Here is a 21,971-nt window from a genome sequence, read left to right as displayed (position 1 = left end):
GCAGGTCGTGCTGTGTTTTTCGCCAGTTGGTAACAAGCTGCGTGTCCGCAGCAGGAGGTTCCCTGCCATCATTAACTGCACGGCCATAGACTGGTTCCAGGAGTGGCCGTGGGAGGCCCTCGAGTCCGTCAGCCTTCGCTTTCTGCGAGAAACAGAGACTGTGGAGGTGAGCACCTCACCCACTGGCATCCTCCACCACAGGGGGTGCCTGCGCCGTGCCTGGGTTTGAGCTCCTCTAAGGGGTGTAGGCGCTGGCCACCCCTGGCCATGGCGGTGCTGGTGGCAGCCAGGTGTGACCTCATCCCTCCGTTCAGTGCCTCGCATAATAAGGACAGTATTACACAGAGGGTTTGCTCACTTTTATGCCCTCCAACATTTACCCAGGACATCCGGGTGACTTCGGAGAGGATTTGCTGGTAGTGCTGTAGTGCATTAAGCTTAATCAAACCACGCTCGAAACACAGTCCAGGTTTTTCAGGGAGGGGCATGGACCTTAGCAGAAGTGTGGCCGTGGGCACCACATTCGTGTGTGTTTATACACTCACAGTATTGCCAGTGAAATGACTGCTTCATAGCAAGGGAGACAGATTACAAATCAGTGCAGAAAATAACATAATGCTTATGATTATTGCAGGAAACATACACTTTTCCCTCCACATGCATGTCTAAGCATTTGTAATCCTGAAGGTCAAATATATGTCAAGTTCTCATTGATGACAACCTGCTACTAGACTAAAAGACATTCCATTCTGTTTGTTTATCTTTTCTGAGCAGGATTTTGGAAGAATAAAGTCTACAATGTTTCTTTTTATGAGTGTGCACTTTCCCCATTTGTACAGGAAAAAAGCCCAAATTTATACTTAAAAGACTGTTATTTTGTAGAGCTGAATGCTAGAAAAATTGCTTGGAAAAAGATAAAGTATAAGATGAAAAGATATAAAAGAAGGTATAAAGTACACAAGCAGACAAAGTTATTTTAGAGATAACAAATGAAAAGGGATCAACTCAGATGTTACATCCTGGATTTTGCTTCAGCAGAATAAAAAGTTAATTCCTTTATATATGGCACTGCTATATATAGTTGTTCTGTCTAAAATATTTTCTTCCTGTCTTCTCATCTTACCTTTAGGATTCAGTGAAAGAGTCAATAAGCAAATTCATGGCCTATGTCCACACAAGTGTCAACAAGATATCCCGATTGTATCTGAGCAATGAGCGACGATATAACTATACCACTCCAAAGTCATTCCTTGAGCAAATCAAACTATATCAGAATTTGCTACTGAAAAAGGGCAAGGCTTTAAAAGCAAAAATGGAGCGGCTGGAGAATGGCCTGGAGAAGCTCAACAGCACATCTGCACAGGTAAACAAACCCTTTGGAGTTAAAAGCTGATGGTTTTCCTTGTTTCTCTGTTAGAGACATCTCTGCATCCTGGTTCAAAGGAAAACTTTACAGGCTGAAACTGTGCAGGGTGTACAATTTGTGCTAGATCCTGGCTCTAGTTGGGCTTGAACTAGTTCCTGGAGGAGCAGCAGTTATGTTCTGTACTGAAAAGGAGAAGGGAAGAGATGTCTGTCCAGACTCTGCTCTTTGGGTGGTGCTAATCCCAAATGAAAGTAAGTAAAATGAGATAGGGATCCAGGTGGCTATGTGCATCTCTTAATGAAATTATATTTCAGCTGTGATGACAAAATAGCTTATAAAATACAGGAAGATCAGTGATTTTTGGAGTTGCATCCAGGAAAACTACAGTGACTTCATCAAGAATCCTCTCTTTCAAACTAAATAGAACATCCTTTTAAAATAAGACTGATGTTCTTTTTTCCTTGCATTATGGTATCCATCTTTAAGGAATACTAATGCATGTCTGAAATGTAGATTAGCCATCCCAAAATCGCCCTGCTGAAGAGCAGCACTGGCCCTCTTCTGTGGTAAAGACTAGATGTTGTTCTGAGTATTTCACAAACCTCTCAAACTGCCTTTCAGAGCTTTACTGTCTACAACTGTTGCTAAACTCTCATTTTTCTCCATTTCATATTCTATTAACTCTTCCAAATGTCCACTTACAAGCTTCTACTGTGGTAATAGTCTTCTCCTGAAGCTGCTCCAAAGAAATGCAGGTGTTGATGTGAATGAAGGACTAGCAGGTTCAACCCCTTCCATATATACGCTCTGGATAATGCTGATGTCATAAATTGTATCTGTCACACTCAATAGGATATGTGCCTTACTGGAGGGTGATGCATGGGCTCTATTAGTGCCTCTCAGCTCTGATAATCAACATTTCACTTCAAACAGTTGCTTTCTTCATGCTGCAGGACAGGTCTTTGAGGAGACAGGAGGGGAGTGGGAATGTTTTAAGTCCCCTTTGCAGGTTGCAGCATCTCCTTTGTAAGGATGCAGCTGAGGTTGAACAGCCAGAAGTAGAGAGCACCCATCACAATCAGTGACACCCACCAGAGTAATAAGTACGTGTCCTCACTGCAAAGCAGACCTTACATCTACCTTACCTGTGGAGGCAGATAGTTTTGCTGACCTGTGGGGTGCTGCTGTTTTTGATGATGCCCCAGTGGTGGACAAGGTGGGTTAGGTCTATTTTTCATTGGGAGCAACTAATATGAAACTAACCTTTAGAGAGGAAACAAATCCCTGTAGTGTCGGTCAAACACGGGGACCCTTCTGTATCCCTCAGACATATCTTCATATGGGTGTTATGTTGGCAAGGGTTCTCTGACAAGCCACAAAACAGCTGCTGAGCAGTGATGGAGGACAGGGGCGGAGATAGGAAGCCACAACATCTGTGGGTCTTGTAGGTTTTGCTATTACAAGAAGGGTAAAAGAACACAAAGTTCATATCTGGTTGGAGTAAGGCTGGGGTGAGAAGTGTCTGTTTGTGAAGTTGATTAAGATGCAGAGCAGTGAGGACAAATATGTCAAATTTGAATCTAAAATTAGCACTGGGGGCCTAAAATTAAACACCTAAATTATCAGATGTGCGCAATAGTCAAAACTGCTGTTGATTTGAAACCAGAGTGTGGATATTTAGCAGTATTGGAAATCATACCAGAACGTTCAATCTTGAATACGGATTTAAAAATCTGAACTTTATATTCACCCAAGCAAATGGTTGGTCTTGGTGCTGGGAAGTGACAAGTCTTCTGTCTTATCTCAGAGCGCCATGTTCGGGTTGTGTTCATGGTGCTTGGAAGCGATACGCTGTGGTTTTTTTATTTTCAAAGCAAAGGAGGAGGATTTTGATACCTATGTAAGACCTGGTTGTGCCTTAGGTTTGACGAGTAGTACTCCCATCATCAGCATTCTCCAGATTCCTGCTGCTTGGATGCCCTGACAAGTTAGTTATGAGTTTTATGTATTTCTATAGACTGCCAGTGTAGCCTCAGCATGAGGGCGCTGTCGTGCCGGATAATTGCAGGGTACTTTTTGACTAAGTCATTCCAGTTTCAAAATAACCTCTCCCTTTCCTTTTACTCTTCTCCCCCCTACCTGCTCTTTTTTATCTTTTGAGATTTGGACCTCTTGATACTGTTGAACAACTTTTCTTCTAAAGAAATGTTTTCCATTAGCTTACATGCCTTGCCATCTTTTCCTGAAGACAGTGACTGTCCTCAGTACTCAGAAAAGCAGGAGCCGGCTTCCAGTTATTAGGACATAATAGACTTGGGAAGATGTGTGGGATGAGTCATTTGTTTTTCAGATTGATGTTCGCTGTGAAGAGGTCAACGCTCTGTTCAGAGCCTGTTACCGAGTAATTTTTAGGATGATTTTGGTTAATACTGCATCACTAGATTCCAGATTCAAGTCTTGCTTGCTCTATCAATTAATCGCTGACCTTTGTGATGTATTTTGTGTTCTTGAAGCAAGGCAGGGACAATCAGATAAAATGAGTCTTCTGGGAGCCTGCCCTCCAGGTTTCCTATTCTTTAATAATTCTTATGCTGTCCTGGTGGTAGGCATTTCTTCCTTCCCTGTTGGTGTCACAGTACATTACCCTTGAATCTCTCATTTGCTTTGCTCTTTCTCTTTCTACCTCACACTACTGATTGCTTATCAGATTGTCCTGGACTCAGGAAGCTGGTCTTTCACATTTCTTATCACTGTTTGGGACCAAATACTGACCCTTTTGTGGCTAGTAATGATATTCCATGTGCTAAAGCACATGCTGGATCTGTCTGCTCACACCTTGATCTGGTTATTTTCCTAGTGTTGTGTATGGGAAGGAAGTTAATAGCATTCTCTTCTCTTTGGCATGACAGTCTGCTGTGATTTTTCCATGACACCTCAGTCTCTCTTTATACTGTTGTTCTCTTGGAGTTCTTGTTTTCTTCTGCTTACCAGCTACATGTTACCCAAAAGGCATCTTCGGCTTTCACCAGAGTTGGCAGACCCTGGAAAAGTCCGTGGTGTTTTTCTCACCGTGGATGTGGTAACGACTCTTCTGTAGTGGGTCTGGAAGCACACGTCTGTGACTGCTCCACAGCACAGCAGGGTCCAATGTGCTGGCAAGAACCTAGCAGGACAGGTCACTGCAGCACCCTGAACTCCACTGCCAGCTGTGGGACGTCACGTCTTTGAAGAGGTGTGAACGCCCAATCCTGTGCTCTTGTTTTGCACATAAAACAGTCTCTTCTTGCCCCTCCATGTGGAGCTGCTTCTTTTTATCTTTTTTTTAGCAACATCCTGTGAGCCTGATGGCCCTGTTGTCCATGCCAGTGTCCATGTCCCAGGTTCCCCTGCTGCATGCATGCATGCCTCATGCCTTTTAGCGCCTTCCTGAGCACTGTCTAGGAGACTGATGGGTTTCTGGTATTCAACCTTCCCCTCACAGTGAGTGTTCCTGGTTTCCTTTGCACTGAGACAGAGTGGGTTGACCTTGACTGGATGCCAGGTGCCCACCAAGCCATTCTATCACTTCCCTCCTCAACAGGACAGGGCATGGAGAAAATAAGATGGAAAAGAACTCATGGGTTGAGATAAGGACAGAGAGATCACTCATCAGTTACTGTCACAGGCAAAACAGACTTGTCTCAGGGAAATTCATTTAATTTATTGCCAATCAAATAAGAGTAGGGTAATGAGAAATAAAACCAAATCTTAAAACACCTTCCCCCCACCCCTCCCCTCTTCCCCAGCTTAACTTCATTCCTGATTTCTCTACTTCTTCCCCCTGAGTGGCACAAGGGGGGTGGGGAATGGAGGTTGCAGTCAGTTCATCACGTTGTCTCTGCTGCTCCTTCCTCCTCAGAGGGAGGACTCCTCACACTCTTCCCCTGCTCCAGCGTGGGGTCCCTCCCACAGGAGACAGTCCTCCATGAACTTCTCCAATGTCAGTCCTTCCCACAGGCTGCAGCTCTTCCCGATCTGCTCCAGCATGGGTGTTTTCCATGTGTCCTTTCCACGGAGTGCAGTCCTTCAGGAAAAGACTGCTCCAGCATGGGTCCCCCATGGGGTCACAAGTCCTGCCAGAAAACCTGCTCCAGTGTGGGCTTCTCTCTTCATGGGTCCACAGGTCCTGCCAGGAGCCTGCTCCTGCATGGGCTCTCCACAGGGTCACAGCCTCCTTCAGGCATCCCTCTGCCCTGGTGTGGGTTCCTCCCCAGGCTGCAGGTGGAGATCTGCTCCCCTGTTACCCTCCCTGGGTGCAGGGCACACCTGCCTCACCATGGGCTGCCCCACGGGCTGCAGGGGAATCTCAGCTCCAGTGCCTGGAGCACCTCCTCCCCCTCCTTCACTGACCTTGGGGTCTGCAGTGTTGTTTCTCTCACATATTCTCACTCCTCTCTTCAGTTACAGTTGCCCAGTTGCACAGCAACTTTTTCCCCTTAATTATATTATCCCAGAGGTGCTACCACCATCACTGATGCTGGCCAGCGACGAGTCTGTCTTGCAGCCGGCTGGCATTGGCTCTATTGGACATAGGGGAAGCATCTAGCAGCTTCTCACAGAAGCCACCCCTGCAGCCCCCCTGTTACCAAAACCTTGTTATGCAAACCCAGTACATGAGGCCAGATCAATAGGACTTCCTGGCTTCAGTCTCCACAACATCATCGCTTCTTATTTGTGTCCATCAGTCTTCATCCTCTCCGCCTGAGCACCAGCTCCAAGGAACAGGTGTTGTATAATACTTCCCATGCTGTTCTCCTTTTGCATCAGGTGTTTCGCATGTGATGTTGTAGCATCATGATGTTACCTGGGATATTGTTGGTAGCTCTGACCAGGAGTGCCACAGAGCTGACTCAAGAATGATCAAGGAAGAGCAACCTGGAAATATGCTCAAAGGATGGTGGATGGCTCTGCTGCTGATCTGAATGGTTTATAACACTGCTGGTTTTCATAGGGTGGACTAGGAGTATGGGGGGTGTCAGTGTGAGGAGGAAGACTGCGTGTGACTGTTGGAGCAGCTCTGGGCTGTGAGAGGAGCTGTGCGGAGAAGGTTTTCTGCACACCCTGAGATAATACATGTTAGTGGTGGTCAGGCTTGGCTACCTCAGGATTTTAGAAGTGTAGTTTAATGGCTGGAAATATGACAAGCATCTGGGTTTTCCAAAGAAACAGAAAATAGCTCTGTGTACAAGCTGCCATCCTTTTTGGATGAAAGGTCCTTTTTGGTGTGAGAGAAGGGAAGTTTGAGCACCTTCTGTTACTGTGACACTTGAGACAGAGGAGAACTTTCATGCCTTTATTCCTAATGTTGCTCTGCTAGGGCTGGCTCCACAGGCCATTGATGGGAGCACATTTAAGGTTTCTGCTGTGCCTGTTGCCTTCCCGAAGGCGGTGGCATGAGTCCTGCCTGCTCACTGGTGTCTCATCAAGCGTTGTTATGTCTGGGCATTAGGATGTGTGGGAAGGGAGGAGAAATGAAAGTGACAGACTGTTTTTGCTGTGGATGAAAGTATAGCATTAAGGGAACCTTGTTTGCTATGCTGAGGGAGTGAAACTGGAAGAATAAAGTTCATAAATGTACATTCCCTGTGCCACCCCCACGTCATCACTAAAGACAGTGAGTTTGGTTATTTAGGTATTGCTTCTGTTTCTCTCTTTCCACTGCACAAACACTATTAAATTGTCTCTGCTCAACTGCGTTTGAGCTTTAGCCTCACTGGGGAAACATGTTTGTTTCCTTTCATGTTCTAAAATCCTGCTGTAGGTAAGGGAGGCTGGAGGTGACCATATGTCCCCTAGATGTGGTGTGGTCTATTGGCAGAGGGTCCAGCAGAACCTCAGGATGCACATCACAGCTCCAACTTGCATCGTTTCCACTGGGAATGTAACATGTAACTCGTGCCCAGCTGGGCAGGGACCTTCACAGTAACATACACTTCTGAGCTTCCGAATATTTCAGGCAAAGCCCTAACTGAATTTCTTCCTTTTTTAAAATCCTGACAATGTCATAACAAGTCATTTACCCTTTTCATTATTGCATGTGCTTGGCTGAAAGCAGGTTTTGTCAGGACATTTTCTGTTCTCACAGGCTGTGCTGCAGGATGAGTTTACATCTGCTCATTTTGTAACGCTGTTGAGTACTAGTGGGTTTTAATCCCTTGCTTGTTTTGTTGTGGTTGTGTACACCCCTAAATCTCCCATTCCTATATATATATCCAACACATGATTACTGGTTTTTGGGCAGAAGGTCACAAGCCATATCTGCCATCAACAAAACCTCCCACTTCAATTTCCTGCAATCCCCGAAGATATGCAGCTGAACAAGAAGCTGCTGCTGAGTTTGTCGACTGAAGGGATTATGTGCTACTGCAAGCCCTGAGTCGTTTGGATTTACAGTCACATCTTTGTCATGGTGAAAACAGCATTGTAGTGCCAGACAGCAGGAGATGACAATGGGTGAACAGCACAAAGAGACTCCTAAGGAACCACTCTCCAGTTGAAGCTGATGCTGAATGTCAATAACTTCAGTTTATAAGATTGCATATTGTGCTCTCTCTTCTGGTATAAAAATGGAATATATCAACAAAAGTAAGTGACTTCCCTTTTAGTAAGTATTTTTATATAGGTACAGATGTACCCCAGGATCTCTAAGCAATCCTTTATGAGCCTAATGGCAGGACAGTGAAAAACTCTGTGATCTGCACAGAGCCTGAGTAAAGTAATTGAAACAGATGCTTTTAGAAAACAACTCTTCAAATGAGAGCTGTTGCAAGCTTGCCCACCGTACAAAGGCTTCAGCCTGTTGCTGGAGAGGGCTCCTACCTTGCTGGGTGTGAGCTGCTGCTCGGTGGAGCAGTGTGTGAGGAGCTGCCACCCAGTGACAGACACGCTTCTTGGTTACCAGCTGAATGGAAGATCCCTTCTCAAGCTCATTTGACACTGCATTTTAAAGCCCCTCAAGCCTTGGACCTTTGACAAAGGCTGTACCAGTCAGCAGATCCCAATCATAATCTTTCTGGTGTGAAAAATGCCCTTCCTGCCACAAGTCTGTAGGACCTGATGGCTGCAAGGGAACTGATGGGCTGCTTCCTCTGCCTGGTGTGTGTGGGGCATGGGATGAAGGGGTGGGTGAGTGGCGAGGTGCACCTGAGCGAGCAGGCAGCCTGGGGGGTACTGGTTCCTGGTGTACAGGTCCTCCTCAAAACCTGCACACAGCGAAATACCACGTGTTGTGTTCTGCTGGTATCAAGGTTGAGAAGCGAAAGAAAGTGTAGATGAATTGTAGCATGTGTCATCTCCACTGCAAAATACACGTGCACCGTGCATGCATGTCTCTTTTACCAGGGATGTGATGTAACATCAGATCTCATGTTCAAAGCTGGATGTATTTGGCTTTATAGTGAGAGAAGCTTCCTGCAAATGCCTGGTGCATGGTGAGGCTCCTGGGCTGTACAAAAATAATTCCAGGAATACATGAAATGAAAGCTTCCACCTATTTCCCATTGGATCCTGCTCAAAGCAGCATTCATGTTGCCCTGGAACCTCTGTCCAGTTTCCAAGCAGAGGCAGTGAGCAGGGGTGGGACAACCTCCTTAGCAGTTCATCCTGCTGGTGCTGATTTCTCCCCTGCTGGGTTCCTTGCTGTTGGCAGGCTGAGCCAGCATGTGAACCATGCGTGTGGGCTCTCCAACTGTGACCCAAGCAACCATAAGCAAAGGAGAGCAGCAGTATCTTGCTAACAGCTAGAAATACTGCTTTTCTGTGCTGCCAGGACATTGTTTGCTTTACACACAGGCCCTCCATACTTTTGGGTACTGCTCAACCCCACCTGAGTGTGAACCTGTGCTTCTGGACAGGGTGAGGAGCAGATTGGTGAGTGCTTATGCTCCCACATGTGTTTCTTCCCTCTAGGTGGATGAGCTGAAGGCCAAGCTAGCAGCCCAAGAAGTGGAGCTGAAGCAGAAGAATGATGATGCTGACAAGCTGATCCAGGTGGTGGGGGTGGAGACAGAGAAAGTGAGCAGGGAAAAGGCAATTGCCGATGAGGAGGAGCAGAAAGTGGCACTTATTACCCAGGAGGTTGAGCAGAAACAGAAGGACTGCGAGGAGGACCTGGCCAAAGCTGAACCTGCCCTGGAAGCTGCTCAGGCCGCTCTGAACACCCTCAACAAGGTAGGGTGAAGATTCCAGTATCTCCTCTCTGGATTGTAGTGAGGCAGTGTCATCTGTTAGTCCATGGTTTTGGGCATTGTATTGACCCTCCTCTAGCTTCTTCCCAGCTGGTGCATGCTTGGTCCTTCGTGTAACTCGGAGCAGTCACAAGACTGCACCAAGCTACCCTTTACTCATGGCCATGGAGGAGGAACTGGAGGTGGGTGCTTTGTTTGCACCTCTTCTCCACTGTTGCTGGCTCCACTGCTTCTTGTCCTGCCCCACAAAGAAAGGGAGATAACCTTACTGTCACCCTTCTTCATGACCCAGGGAAGAGTGTCTCAGAGTGATCACCAGTTCTGTACCTCTGTCTTGCTGTCTGGGCACTGTCTCTGGCTCAGACCTTCCTGCTAGTCTGGAAGAAGACATGCACGATGGAGGACTGAGCTCCAGGGCAGGGGCACAGGCCAGATCTTGGACCAGACTTTTCTGAGGCTGTTACCCCTGAAATATGGGGAATGAAAGTGTAGGAGGGGAGACAGGAGAGGCTGCACGTGCTCTCAGGATGACTGGTTGTCAGCTGTCCTGTGGCAAGGAGCACTGTGCCCTTAGCTGTCACAGCAGCGGTGCAGGAGGTGTTGCAGGACAGGCAGGGTGAAGCCCAAGCACCCCTTCGTTTCATTGAGAGAAAGTATTGATGCTGTTTGTTTGGGGTATTTCTGTGCAAGTGCACAATCAGCACAGTGGAGCTGAGAACACTCCAAAATACCAACAAGACAGATTTTACACCCAGCTACTCTGTGAACCTTTCCCCCCCATGATATAGCTGGTGCTGAGAACGTTGCACAGACAGATCTCATGTGAGCCCTGCAGATCAGTGTTGGTGGGTATGGGGCTGGAGTTTGTGGCTGCAGTTGGCAGTGAACATGGGCATCCTCCAAGTTCCCATGTCACCGGTCTCCTCCTTTGGAAAGAGACCTGTGATGGGAAGGATCATGTCCATCTCTGAGTCTGTGACACAGTGGGGCAAGTGTCTTCCTGCAGCCCACGGCAAATGCCTTGCTTGGCCATGGCAGAAGACAAGGTGGGGGAAGAAGGATCAGAGATTCAAAGGTGCAGTGAGGAGAGTTGGTGATTACTTGGGCTCATCTGGGCATCCTTCCCTCATGTTTTCCCTGCTGTTGTAGGGACAAAACCTGGTGGCCTGAGGGTTTGGACTGATCTTCTCCAACCATATTGGGGTGGGATTTGCCTTGTCCTCTCTTTGTCCAAGATATTCCTCAGGCCTTGTTGAGCATGATGCTCAAGGTCTGATACATACAACTTGGCTCCACAAGTGCACTCATGGGGTGGCTTTTGGTTTGACAAAATAAGAAGTGCTGGCACAGAAGTCTCATTCCATGTTTGGGTTTATTCAGTACTGGGGCTTCTTGGATGGGGAGAGGACCTGTTCTTCACCAGCGTCTTTGGGCTGGGCAGGAAACTGTTGTGGGCAGTGGGTAGTTGGGTACCAAGTGCGTGGTGACTTCTTGGTAGAGCTGTGCATTGCCAGACAAAGTGACTCCAAAGGAAGATGTAACTGGGAAAATGTATAACAAGGACATAAAGGACTGCTTGGACTGCAGGAGACTAATTGATTGGTTTAGGGAAGGCTTTTGGTACCTTGGAAAGTTTTTCCTCCAAGGCTGCTCCAGGAGTTCCTGTTTGGAACTCAGCACCTTGAGATGTGCCCCAGAGACACATGCCTACAATTTATCTTGGTCTGCAGTTCTCACAGCATTCTGGAGCAGTCAACTCCTGCTGCACCCACGGCAGAGCAGTGGCCACGCACCAGGCGCAGATAGAAAATGAGTTATTCTCATGATCACAGCAAAGCATGGCTCAATCATGCCTCAAACCATGGCTTAATCATAGCCCTCTTAGGGGAGAGGAAATCAACTTCACATCATCAGGAATGGGTTTTCTGTTCGATTAGCTTTCAGGAAGCATGTGGCTTTGCTGCAGAGATGTGTTGCTTTGTCTCTTGTTCGTGTTTGGGAAAGGACTGTACAAAGGAAAAATACTTGCCTCTTTATCAGTTTTGGTTTCGGACTGGAGCTGTAGACTATCTCGTTAAGCAAAGATTAGGGAGATGCTGGGATTTTCTCTAGGGACCTGTAAAGCAGCAACAGCAGAGCCCTGGAAGGCATGGTCTCCCTTACCTTCTGATCGGAGATGCATCAGAGAGCTTGACCTGGTTGCTGACATGACTAATCAGCAACATTTATGTGTGTATATATAGTTTCTCCCCAATTATCTGTCATCCTATTTGGACAGCACTGTTACATGCAACACTAATAAGGAAAAAAGTCAGAAAAGCTGTCAAGTATAATGCAGTAATAAATATATATAGTCAGCTATCAAGGAGCTCAGTAAGTATGTGGATACGTGGACATTTCTGTGCCAGTGACACCTGCTAGTTTGAAAGAAGAGCAGCCATGTCCATTCAGACTTGTATCTTTTGCAGGTAGGCTGTGTGGAGAGGAAAGCAACAGGCGATGACTTTGCAGTAATCCCAGGTAAAGGATCAATGAGGCTGGTCAGCAGATTGCTGGTCGCCCTTGGTGTTTTGCGAAAACCCCAACTTGCCTGAATGGGACGGCTGCTGTAAAGCCACATGTCTCTGCCACTGGCGTGCAGGAACTGGGCTGGCACCCAGGCTGTCCATGGCATTATGTGCAGGTGATCTGAGGTCCACACAAGAGAATGGGCCGCAGTGGTTTTTTGCCATTTCCACGATTAACAGGGCACTAACCCAAAGGATCAGCCTTTCCTGTCAGGGCAGAGATCCTGCATAATATTTGCAGCTAGAGGAGAGGAGGAGAGTAGCATGGAGGAGTGGGAGCAGAGTGGAGGAGCATTAAGCAGCTATGGGTGGACCTGTTGCTCCCAGGGAGATGGAGTCATCAGGACAAAGCAGGGCAGGGGTGGCAGCTAGCAAGGTGTTAACCTCTGGCATGGGCATCTGCAGCAGCAGCAGGCCATTTGAATTCCCCAGGGCTGATGACAGGTGACTCCTGCAATGGGGACACACTGCTGCTGGAGGCACTGCTGTGCCTCCTGTGCTCGCGCAGCCGTTTCCAGCTGGATGGATTTCCATCTCCTCCTCCCTTGCGCTGGCTGCAAAGTGGTCTTGTGTTTGGTAAAGAAAGCCTTAGCCTCATTAAACCAATATTTGTCATTCATTACTGCAATCAGAGCAGCCCGTGTTCATGAGACACTTCCCAAGAAATGGTAGTTACGAGTAACAAATGCATGTTATTTTTTTTGGTAAGCAAGTTATTCCAGCAAAACTGAAAATACTTCACTTGATCAGTGTGTGATCAGGTGAAGGGGCCTGTGCCATGTACATTACCTTCTCATCAGGCACAACTTAAACCCAACTTGATTTCTGCTCCTTTTTTTTTTTTTTTTGTTTTGTGGTGGGAGGATTATCTTTCTGGTGCTTTAAATAATCCTCTTTGGTGCCTTCAAAACCATCCATAGTCATGCTGCTCTCTGGAGGGGGTGGGCCAGCTCAGCTGGCCTTCAGCAGGATTTAGCTGTCTCTGTGTCCCTCACAATTTAAACTTTCCTTTTCCTTTTTTCTGTTTGAGCCAAGAAGTGATTGTAGGCTGGCTCAGACCAGCTTCGCCTGGGCAGTGCCTGCACCGGGGGAAGCTGCTGCAGCCATTTGCGTCCCCTGCTTTAGTATTAATGCCTTTTGCAGGATTTGGTGGCAATGTGAGTGCCTGCAGCAAATTGAGAGGCTATTTAAGATGTTAAAAAGCAATAATTATATACATATATGAGATAATTATATATATATAAAAATTAATTTAGGTAATTGTTATATGGACCGTGATGAATGACGTGGATTATGATACACCCAACACAGAACACCTGCAAAATAAAAAATGCAGACCCAGACCTGATAGTGAGTTTGAAAATGCAAGACATCAGGTTTTAGAGACAAAAATGCCATTTTAACTCTTACAGTACAGTTCATCTGCTTGCCTTGTGAGTGCGCCCGGGCTCTCTCAGGATTTGCATCCCCTGGGCCCTGAGGCCTGAAGGACATGGGGCTCAGTGGATCTGATGTTTTGGCATCATCATCTTTTTGAGGGGGGTGGGAACAGGTCGATCATAGCACATGGACTCTGGGACTGCCTTCCCCTGCCCGTGGGTCTCTGCTTGGCACAAAGCACTTTCCAAGAGGAGGCATCGGCTGTCCTGCAGAGACAGCTGGGCAGTCTGTGCCCCTTTGGAAAGGAGGATGGGGCTTGGCCAGTGCTGCTCAGTCTCTGCACAGGTTACAGTGAGCAGAAGAGAGTGAAAATATCAAAAGCAATGAACTTCTCATGCAATTGTCTGCAATGAATATCCTCTGGAGATGGTCCAGAGGCATTTGAAGATGCCATAGCTGCCAGTGCTCCTAAGGCAGGTGGCACTGGGTGTCAGCGTCCTGTCTGGTTTCCATCCAGGGATACTCTGGTGTGCAGAAGAATGATTCAGAGTGATCTGTTAAAAAGCAACTTGTTGATGCCATCAGACAAATGGGCTGAGCTCCTTTTACCTGGTACCCAAGTGGCATTCAGTGTGGCTCTCAGCATGGACTTGGCTTGTCCTCTTCCCATGGTGCCAGAGACTCTCAGAGTAAGCAGTGAAACTGGCCACCCCATGCTGCCCAGGTCTTTCTCAGTCTCCTGGCCGGGACAGCATCATCCTTCCCCCCATTCAGGGTAGTAGTGTCACTGTAACTGTCATGTCATGGAAGTGCTCACCTTCTAGAGAAAAGCAACGATACCAGCTCAGCATCCCATTTCCACTGAGATGCAGGCTGTTAAACACAGGCTGCTTTGCCAGAGCCCCCAGTGCCCCCGAGCGCCAGGCCCTGGCACGTGGGGGGCTGGGGTCAGGCCATGTACTATGTGCTGCTCCTGGCTGAGCTGAGCGGGGCGCTCGGGATGGAGGAGAGCATGTTGGGGTGCTCATCTATGCTCACAGTTGGCTCCATGTCATTGAGCATGTTAATTAGAGACATCTTACGCTGGAAATGCACACAGCTGCCAAAGGCCTGTCTTTATCAGCTCGACTATTAACAAAAGCTAAAAGCAAGCAAAGACACGTTTAGAACAGATTCATAGCAGATACCTTTATCAGAAAAATGGATGCTCAAAAGTGCCACACTATCCCACCACAGACAGAAGCAGAATATCAGAAAATATAGATTAAAAACTATTCAAAACTGGTAGAAGCAGGAACTGACAGAAGTCAGATTTTTTTAAACTGGTGTTGAAACAGCCCTTACCCTTATTTTAACAACAGCATATCATCTGAGAACAGCTGATTTACCCGTCCTGGTTTTTCCTACACAAAAGCTAACTCGCATGTACGTGGAGAGAGGATTTTAGGTGTCAGCAGATCAAACCCTCAGCATTGCGTTGTTGTCACAGTTTCAGGTGTGTTAGGAAATGTGTGCTTTCACCACAATTCAGATTTTTTTGCTAAGTTTAGCCACTTAATGATAGGGACTCGCTAAAACTTCCTGTGTTGATAGTGGAGGAGTTGGGAATTCCTCCTTGAACAAGGGTGTCCCGAGAGATAAGCTGATTCTCATGAGGGGACTGCCTCTTCACCCCAAGGACTGCTCTCCTGCTGAAGGTGCTTGGTTGAAGTGTCTATATTTGGGCTGGATGATGGCCCTGTGGAAACAGGACCGCACACAAATAATTCAAGACCTTAACACATGGGTGTCTGGCACAGGGAGTAAAGCATAAAGGGAAGCTCTGCAAGGCAGTTTTAAAGGGACTGGGGGCTATTTATAGAGGTTGTTATTTGGAAAGGTTTCCTTTATCCTTATCCCAATCTTCTGAGAGGACAGAAAACCTCCTGCTCCACAAGAAGCAGGACTGGCAGCAGGGAAAGAGTTGGGAGTCTGGGGAGGAACACTGTGCTGTGCTGGTCCCAGGTGAGATATAAGAAGCTGGATGCGGAGAATTGAGCACATGTGCTGTAAACACGCATCGTGGTGATTTAAGGGCAGTGATGTTCGGGACGAGAGAAACCCAATTTATCAGATTGATAGCTTAGGAGACTGACTCTATTAGTGACAAAGTAAAAAGAAAGCCCATTCATTTTTGTCTAACAACCTTGTTTTCCCGTTTTCAGAAGAATCTGACGGAGCTGAGGTCCTTTGGGTCACCGCCTTCAGCTGTCAGCAATGTCACAGCAGCCGTGATGGTGCTGATGGCCCCAGGGGGAAAGATTCCCAAGGACAGGAGCTGGAAAGCAGCGAAAACTGCCATGGCCAGGGTGGATGGCTTCCTGGACTCCCTGATCAAGTTCGACAAGGAGAACATCCACGAGAACTGCCTCAAAGCTCTTCAGCCCTATTTACAAGATCCCAAGTTTAAACCCGAATTCGTGACCACCAAGTCCTCCGCTGCGGCTGGCCTCTGCTCCTGGGTGGTAAACATCGTGCGCTTCCACGAGGTGTACTGTGACGTGGAGCCAAAGCGACAGGCTCTGAGCAAAGCCAACGCGGAGCTGGCAGCCGCCCAGGACAAGCTGGCCAGCGTCAAGACCAAAATTGCCGTAAGTGCTTGCTCTTTGTTGGGACTCATCACGCTAGTCACTGCTTGGGGAGAAATCCTCCGCTTTGGAGAAAGCTGCTTCTCTGCACTCATGTATTTTTAAGGGTAGGGTGGAAATCCAAAGATTCAGTAGATTGTATTCTTTTCTATCCCTTTTATTGCTGCTTTCTACATTTCATCTGATCTCCTCCAGCCTTGCTTACATCTTAAGAGGAAGACTAATTATTAATTCTTATTATTCCTACCTAATTTTTAAAATGTAATTTACTGCTACTCATGGGTCCTCAGAAAACCTGTTATCTCAAACCAGTGTGTTCCCAGCATGCTGCACAAGGGCTGGGAAGAGGAACCGGAGGCTGATTCAGAGTGCTGGGAGCACAGAGCTGTGCTGGGCTGGCTCCCTGCACTCAGTCCCTAGCGATGGTTGTGTTTTATAGGATGATGATGGCTCTAGTAGGAGCCTAATAATTTGTCACAGCATGGGTCCCTGTCAGGATATCTTGTGCATTATCCTTATTTAGATTTTTGCTATTTCAAAAAAAGAATAATTAAATATTCACTGAATAGAAGAAATTACTGTGTGATTAGAAGTGTGTTTCTACAGAGAAGTGTGTTTCTAGCCTTTCTCCTTTTCCTTCAGAAAATTATCTCTATATTAAAAGGCATACTGCTTTTCTCCCACCCTCCATCCCTGGCCAATACCTTCTCTAATAGAAAAGTGTGGAAACCAGCTGGGGGGAGCCCACCAGCCTGCCTCTCAGATGGCAGCACAGCATCCCATCACTTGCTGTTCTCCAGGTCCCTCCCAGTGCAGGCAGTCACCGCTTGCGCTCCAAAACCTGCCTTTTTTTAAGGTGCTGTGGATCTGGGATCCCTCTTTGTGAGCGAAGGATCCTCTGTGGCTGCGCTTTCGTACTGACACCACAGTTCATGCAAAATCACCTTTAATAACCAAGATGTGTTGGCAGTCGGGCTGATGCATTTGTCCTTAAATAAGTGTCTTTGAGATATGCACCTGGAGAGGGACAGCACAGTCCCTCCAGCTGAGCTCATCCGAGTACTCCTCTCTTCCACCAGCACACCTTCATGTTAGAAAATACAGAACTTTCTTGATGCCTCCTAGGGCTTATTATTCTTAAAATGCTTACTACACTTTTTAACTAAAAATAAAAAAAAAAAAATCTTCAAAGCTCTCTGGTAGCCCCTTACTGCTCCAGTTGAAAGGAGGATGGGCACAGCACCTGAAGCAGGGATGGATTTAGAGGTCTTTAGCCTCTAATTCTCCCATCTCAGATATGAAATACGGTGCTGGGGAACTTTTTTCATCCCTTTATGCTATGCTTTCCAAAGCTTTTAATGCCTGAGCTTTTATTTTTTCTTTGTTTTTGTAAAGAAGTGGGATTTTGTTAAAGAAAATGGCAATCTTTGGGGAGATTACTGGTACTCCACTGGCATACACGTACAAAATTGACTGTTTTAGGTGAGTTTTCCCCTCTGCAGATGGGTAGTGATACACTGCCTAGTGTGGGGGTGGATGTAGAGGTATATCCTTGCTTGTCAAGCTAGGGTATCTTGGATAGCTTCACTGATGTGAGGCTGATTCATACTTGCTCACAACCGGGCCCTGAGCTGTCACATACCTGTTTTTAGTAATAAATGACACTATTCTGGTTGTCAAAAATACTAAGTACTTTTCCCTCTCCTTTGTCTGTCTGGGAAATAAGGTTGCTATGAATCTGGGGAGAGCAGATGTAGAAGCAAGATGTACACTCACAGTTGCACACAGGTATATTTGTGTGTCTGTTGGGGTACTGCAGGTATGATCTGTTCTTCACAGCTCACAGATACTAATTTATCAGATCGTGCTTGCGTAATGGGATTTTATATAAATGAGTGTGTGTGTGCACATACATTCATGTACACGCAGAGACAGAAACTTTCGTGTTACTAATACCAAGGCAGGTCAAGGAGAAAGTGCTTTGTGTTTTCCAGTATCCAGGAGAGCTGCAGATATCCCCAATATAATCCTTTTTCATTTTCAGGTTTGTTTCTAGTGTGTAGCTCAAACAGCGTTAAAGTGATTTACAAGCAGTTTAGCCTTAAGCAGTTTGCATTGGGTACAGATAAAATCAATTATTACTTCTACTTCTCTTATCAGAACTGAAATGCTCCAAGTGCTTGTGGGAACTGTTGATTTGTTTTAGACTGGACTGTGAACAGTTCTGTTCAAGCAAAGGGCTCTTTTTTTTCCCCCTCCAAGTGGTTTGGGCTCTTTCTGCCCCTTCTCAGCCCAGAAGCACTTTGCAGCCAACCTGCATGTGAGATGGTCCCACCTAGGGCTGGTTGGGCTCCTCTGCAGGAGTGTCCCATAGCACACACTCAGGTGGCTTTAGGAGCAGAACAATTTTATGGACTTATTTTTTATACTCCTTTCTAGAAACAGGATGCAGGAGGTATGGCTTGGAGATTGTTCAAGCACACCTTCAGCTGATCAAGGAGCCCCTGGAGATTTGAGCACAACTCAGCAGAGCTTCAGGGACTGGACTGAGACCAAGGAGCTGCAGCATAAGGAAATATAAAATTCTGTTTTCTTAGCTGCCCTGATCATTGCTCAGCTATAGCACTGGTCATCAGTACTCAGCCATAAGGACCCCCTTTCCCACTTTAAATTCTCACAAGGACAGAACCCCAGATACATTAGTTTTGTGTGTTCTTTGCCTCTGCCCTGCGCCAAGGATATGAGATACAAGCATGTAAAATAGTGCTGCACTTCGCTGCTCCGCACGGGCTTCCGATGCTGCAACACTGTGAGCAGCTGCACCCTGAATGCCAGCCTGGGCAGTGTGAGTTGTGGCCAGAACTGCCTGCAGGGTGAATCATCTCTGGAGAGGGGTTTTCCTTAAAACCATGCTCTTATCTTCTCCTTTTTTTTCATGTGCAGCGCCTCAATGAGAACCTGGGAAAGCTCACAGCCAAGTTTGAGAAGGCCACTTCAGACAAACTCAAATGTCAGCAAGAAGCTGAAGCTACAGCGTGTACCATCGCTCTTGCAAATCGACTGGTGAGTGTCAGCAGATGCAACTCTGATGGCATGAATGGGAGGTATCAGGTGCTGCTGAGATGCGAACCATGTGCACATAGTACATTACATCCTCTAATTTTTTTGGAATACATTTCCTGCACTGCAGCAAGTTTTGGTAATGAAAATCATTTTAAACTGGCTGTTTTCATACATCAGGGGAGGCACTGCTCATATTTAAAGAAACTGGCTATACTCTCTTCACAGCTCTCATCTTTTTTTTTGTTACTTAAATGCATGATCAAGTACTGATAGGCCAAAACTATATGACTCAAAAATCATATCATAGAAACAAAGGTGGATATATGACAGTAGCTTTGCAGGTTTTGGAATAACAAAAAGTTAACAGTGAAAAGCTCTAAAAAAGCTGTGCATGTCCCTCTTATCAGTCCATCGGTATGCATCGCAGTCTGTTGTATCTTCAAAATATGCAGCCTCCTTGTCCTCTGTAGGGGCAATGCCCTTGTCACTGCTTCACAGATAAGTGACTGAGAGATAATGGCTTCTATTCACACTGTCCTGTTAGCTGGAGCCCCAGCTCACATCCAGTGCTGCAGTTTCCTTTTACACTTTGTATTTTGGCTTCTGCACTGGCTCTTAACTCGGAGCAAGCCCGTTCCTCCAAGCAAGGAAACAGGGCAGCAGGAAAATGTCCTGTGCTTGAGCTCTGCCCTGGCAGGTGGAGGGGTTGGAGCTGGTTCTAGCACCCGGCTCTGCTGACTCAAGATCACCCTCTAGCACACAAAGGCAGCCCCAATTGGAGAGCCCCAATTGTTTTGTTCTTTTCACAGAATCACAGAATCGTCTAGGTTGGAAAAGACCTTGAAGATCATCCAGTCCAACCATTGACCTAACACTGACAGTTCCCAACTCCACCAGATCCCTCAGCACTAAGTCAACTTTACTCTTGAACACCTCCAGGGATGGGGACTCCACCACCTCCCTGGGCAGCCCATTCCAACACCCAACAACCCCTTCTGTAAAGAAATGCTTCCTAATATCTAGTCTAAACCTTCCCTGGTGCAATTTGAGGCCATTACCTCTTGTCCTATCGCTTGTTACTTAGTTAAAGAGACTCATCCCCCCTCTCTGCACCCTCCTTTCAGGTAGTTGTAGAGGGCAATGAGGTCTCCCCTCAGCTCCTCTTCTCCACACTAAACCCCCCCAGTTCCCTCAGCCGCTCCCCATCAGACCTGTGCTCCAGACCCTGCACCAGCTCCGTTGCCCTTCTCTGGACACGCTCGAGTCATTCAATGGCCTTTTTGGAGTGAGGGGCCCAAAACTGAACCCACTCATCAAGGTGTGGCCTCACCAGTGTCAAGTACAGGGGCAAGATCCCTTCCCTGTCCCTGCTGGCCACACTATTTCTGATACAAGTCAGGATGCCATTGGCCTTCTTGGCCACCTGGGCACACTGCTGGCTCCTGTTCAACTGGCTGTCAATCACACCCCCCCAGGTCCCTCTGTGACTGGCAGCTCTCCAGCCACTCCTCCCCAAGCCTGTAGCGCTGCTGGGGGTTGTTGTGGCCCAAGGGCAGCACCCGGCATTTGGCCTTAGTGAAGCTCATACAGGTGGCCTCAGCCCATCGCTCCAGCCTGGCCAGGTCTCTCTGCAGAGCCTCCCTACCCTCGAGCAGATCAACACTCCCACCCAACTTGGTGTCGTCTGCAAACTTACTGATGGTGCATTCGATCCCCTCGTCTAGATCATCAATAAAGATATTAAAGAGAAGTGGCTTTTAAAACATCTGACTCAGTGTGCCTGCAGGGAAGATGCAGGTAGCAGTACAGACTTCTATGAGTACAGACTTAGTGCACTCCCACATTGCCTCTGCTGCAGCTCTTGGTGTGTAAAGCACCTGTCCAGCCCTGGTTTGGCTTTGGGTTGTGCGCAGCTTGGCACGTAGCTTCTGCCTGAGACCTGGCAAAACTTACTAGAGCACATGGCCCCTTCCCTGTGACCCTGCAGCCTGGTCTTGTAGCAGCACTGAAAGAAATGCTGCTGTGCTGCTCTTCCTCCCAGGAACAGTGGAGATGTGTTCAAACTACTCTCTCTCCCAAGAGGCTGCACCTGTACCTCCAGGAGAGAGTCCTGCCCGATCTGCACATATTCAGGGGCAGAGTTTGGTCTCAGTCGGTCTTGTTAAAGCTGCTTCTGCTGGTGGGGCTGGTGGCAGCTAAGTCAGGAGTGACATCTAGAAGTGATGCTGGATGTAAGTTTCTCTGCTTGTTTTGCCTGCTCGTGGCCTGTAATTTGTATGTAAAGTATCTATTTGTATCTATCCCAATATAGATAGAGAAGAGGAAGATAGCCAAATGTTAAAGCTTTTTGCTTGGGACATGGAAAGTTGTGCTCAGTTCTTCATTTTTCTCCATTTCCTACTCTTAAACCTTCCTAGGTGACCTTCAGTAAATTGCTTTAGCCTGGATTTTTAGAGCTGTTTAGATTTCAGGTGGGTTTTCATGGGCATGTGAAAGAGGCTGCATTTAGTGGGATATCGAAGAGCTCCTGAGAACTGCACAGTTCACCTGCTGCATGCTTAGGTACTGGGAAACTTCTAAAAAAACGTTTGTCTTGAATCTCTGCATACCTCCTTTGGAAAACAGAGCACAGCACTGCTGTAGCACAGGCAGCTGCTTTGCAGACAAACGCAGTCAGGACTGTGATATACTCAGATAGAAGGGGTCAAAGACAAACAGCAGATAAGTCCCTTCCTATTTAGAT

At 47.0% G+C, this 21,971-nt stretch overlaps 1 protein-coding gene across 1 annotated transcript in view; it reads left to right on the top strand.

Annotated features, from left to right (window-relative positions):
• The first annotated feature begins 1,311 nt into the window (after nucleotides 1-1,311).
• DNAH9 (dynein axonemal heavy chain 9) overlaps nucleotides 1,312-21,971 on the top strand; it is a 113,580-nt gene continuing 92,920 nt past the window's right edge. Inside the window, exons 1-4 of the mRNA XM_074889192.1 lie at nucleotides 1,312-1,363; nucleotides 9,314-9,574; nucleotides 15,743-16,168; nucleotides 19,109-19,228. Coding sequence (XP_074745293.1) covers nucleotides 1,313-1,363; nucleotides 9,314-9,574; nucleotides 15,743-16,168; nucleotides 19,109-19,228 — 858 coding nt within the window. The 5' untranslated portion in view covers nucleotide 1,312. The remainder of the gene's footprint in view (nucleotides 1,364-9,313; nucleotides 9,575-15,742; nucleotides 16,169-19,108; nucleotides 19,229-21,971) is intronic.

The sequence above is a fragment of the Strix uralensis genome, chromosome 19, assembly GCF_047716275.1.
Source record: "Strix uralensis isolate ZFMK-TIS-50842 chromosome 19, bStrUra1, whole genome shotgun sequence".
Lineage (NCBI taxonomy): Eukaryota > Metazoa > Chordata > Aves > Strigiformes > Strigidae > Strix > Strix uralensis.
The sequence above is the reverse complement of the archived record's forward strand: the minus strand, read 5'-3'. Positions and strand labels throughout refer to the sequence as shown.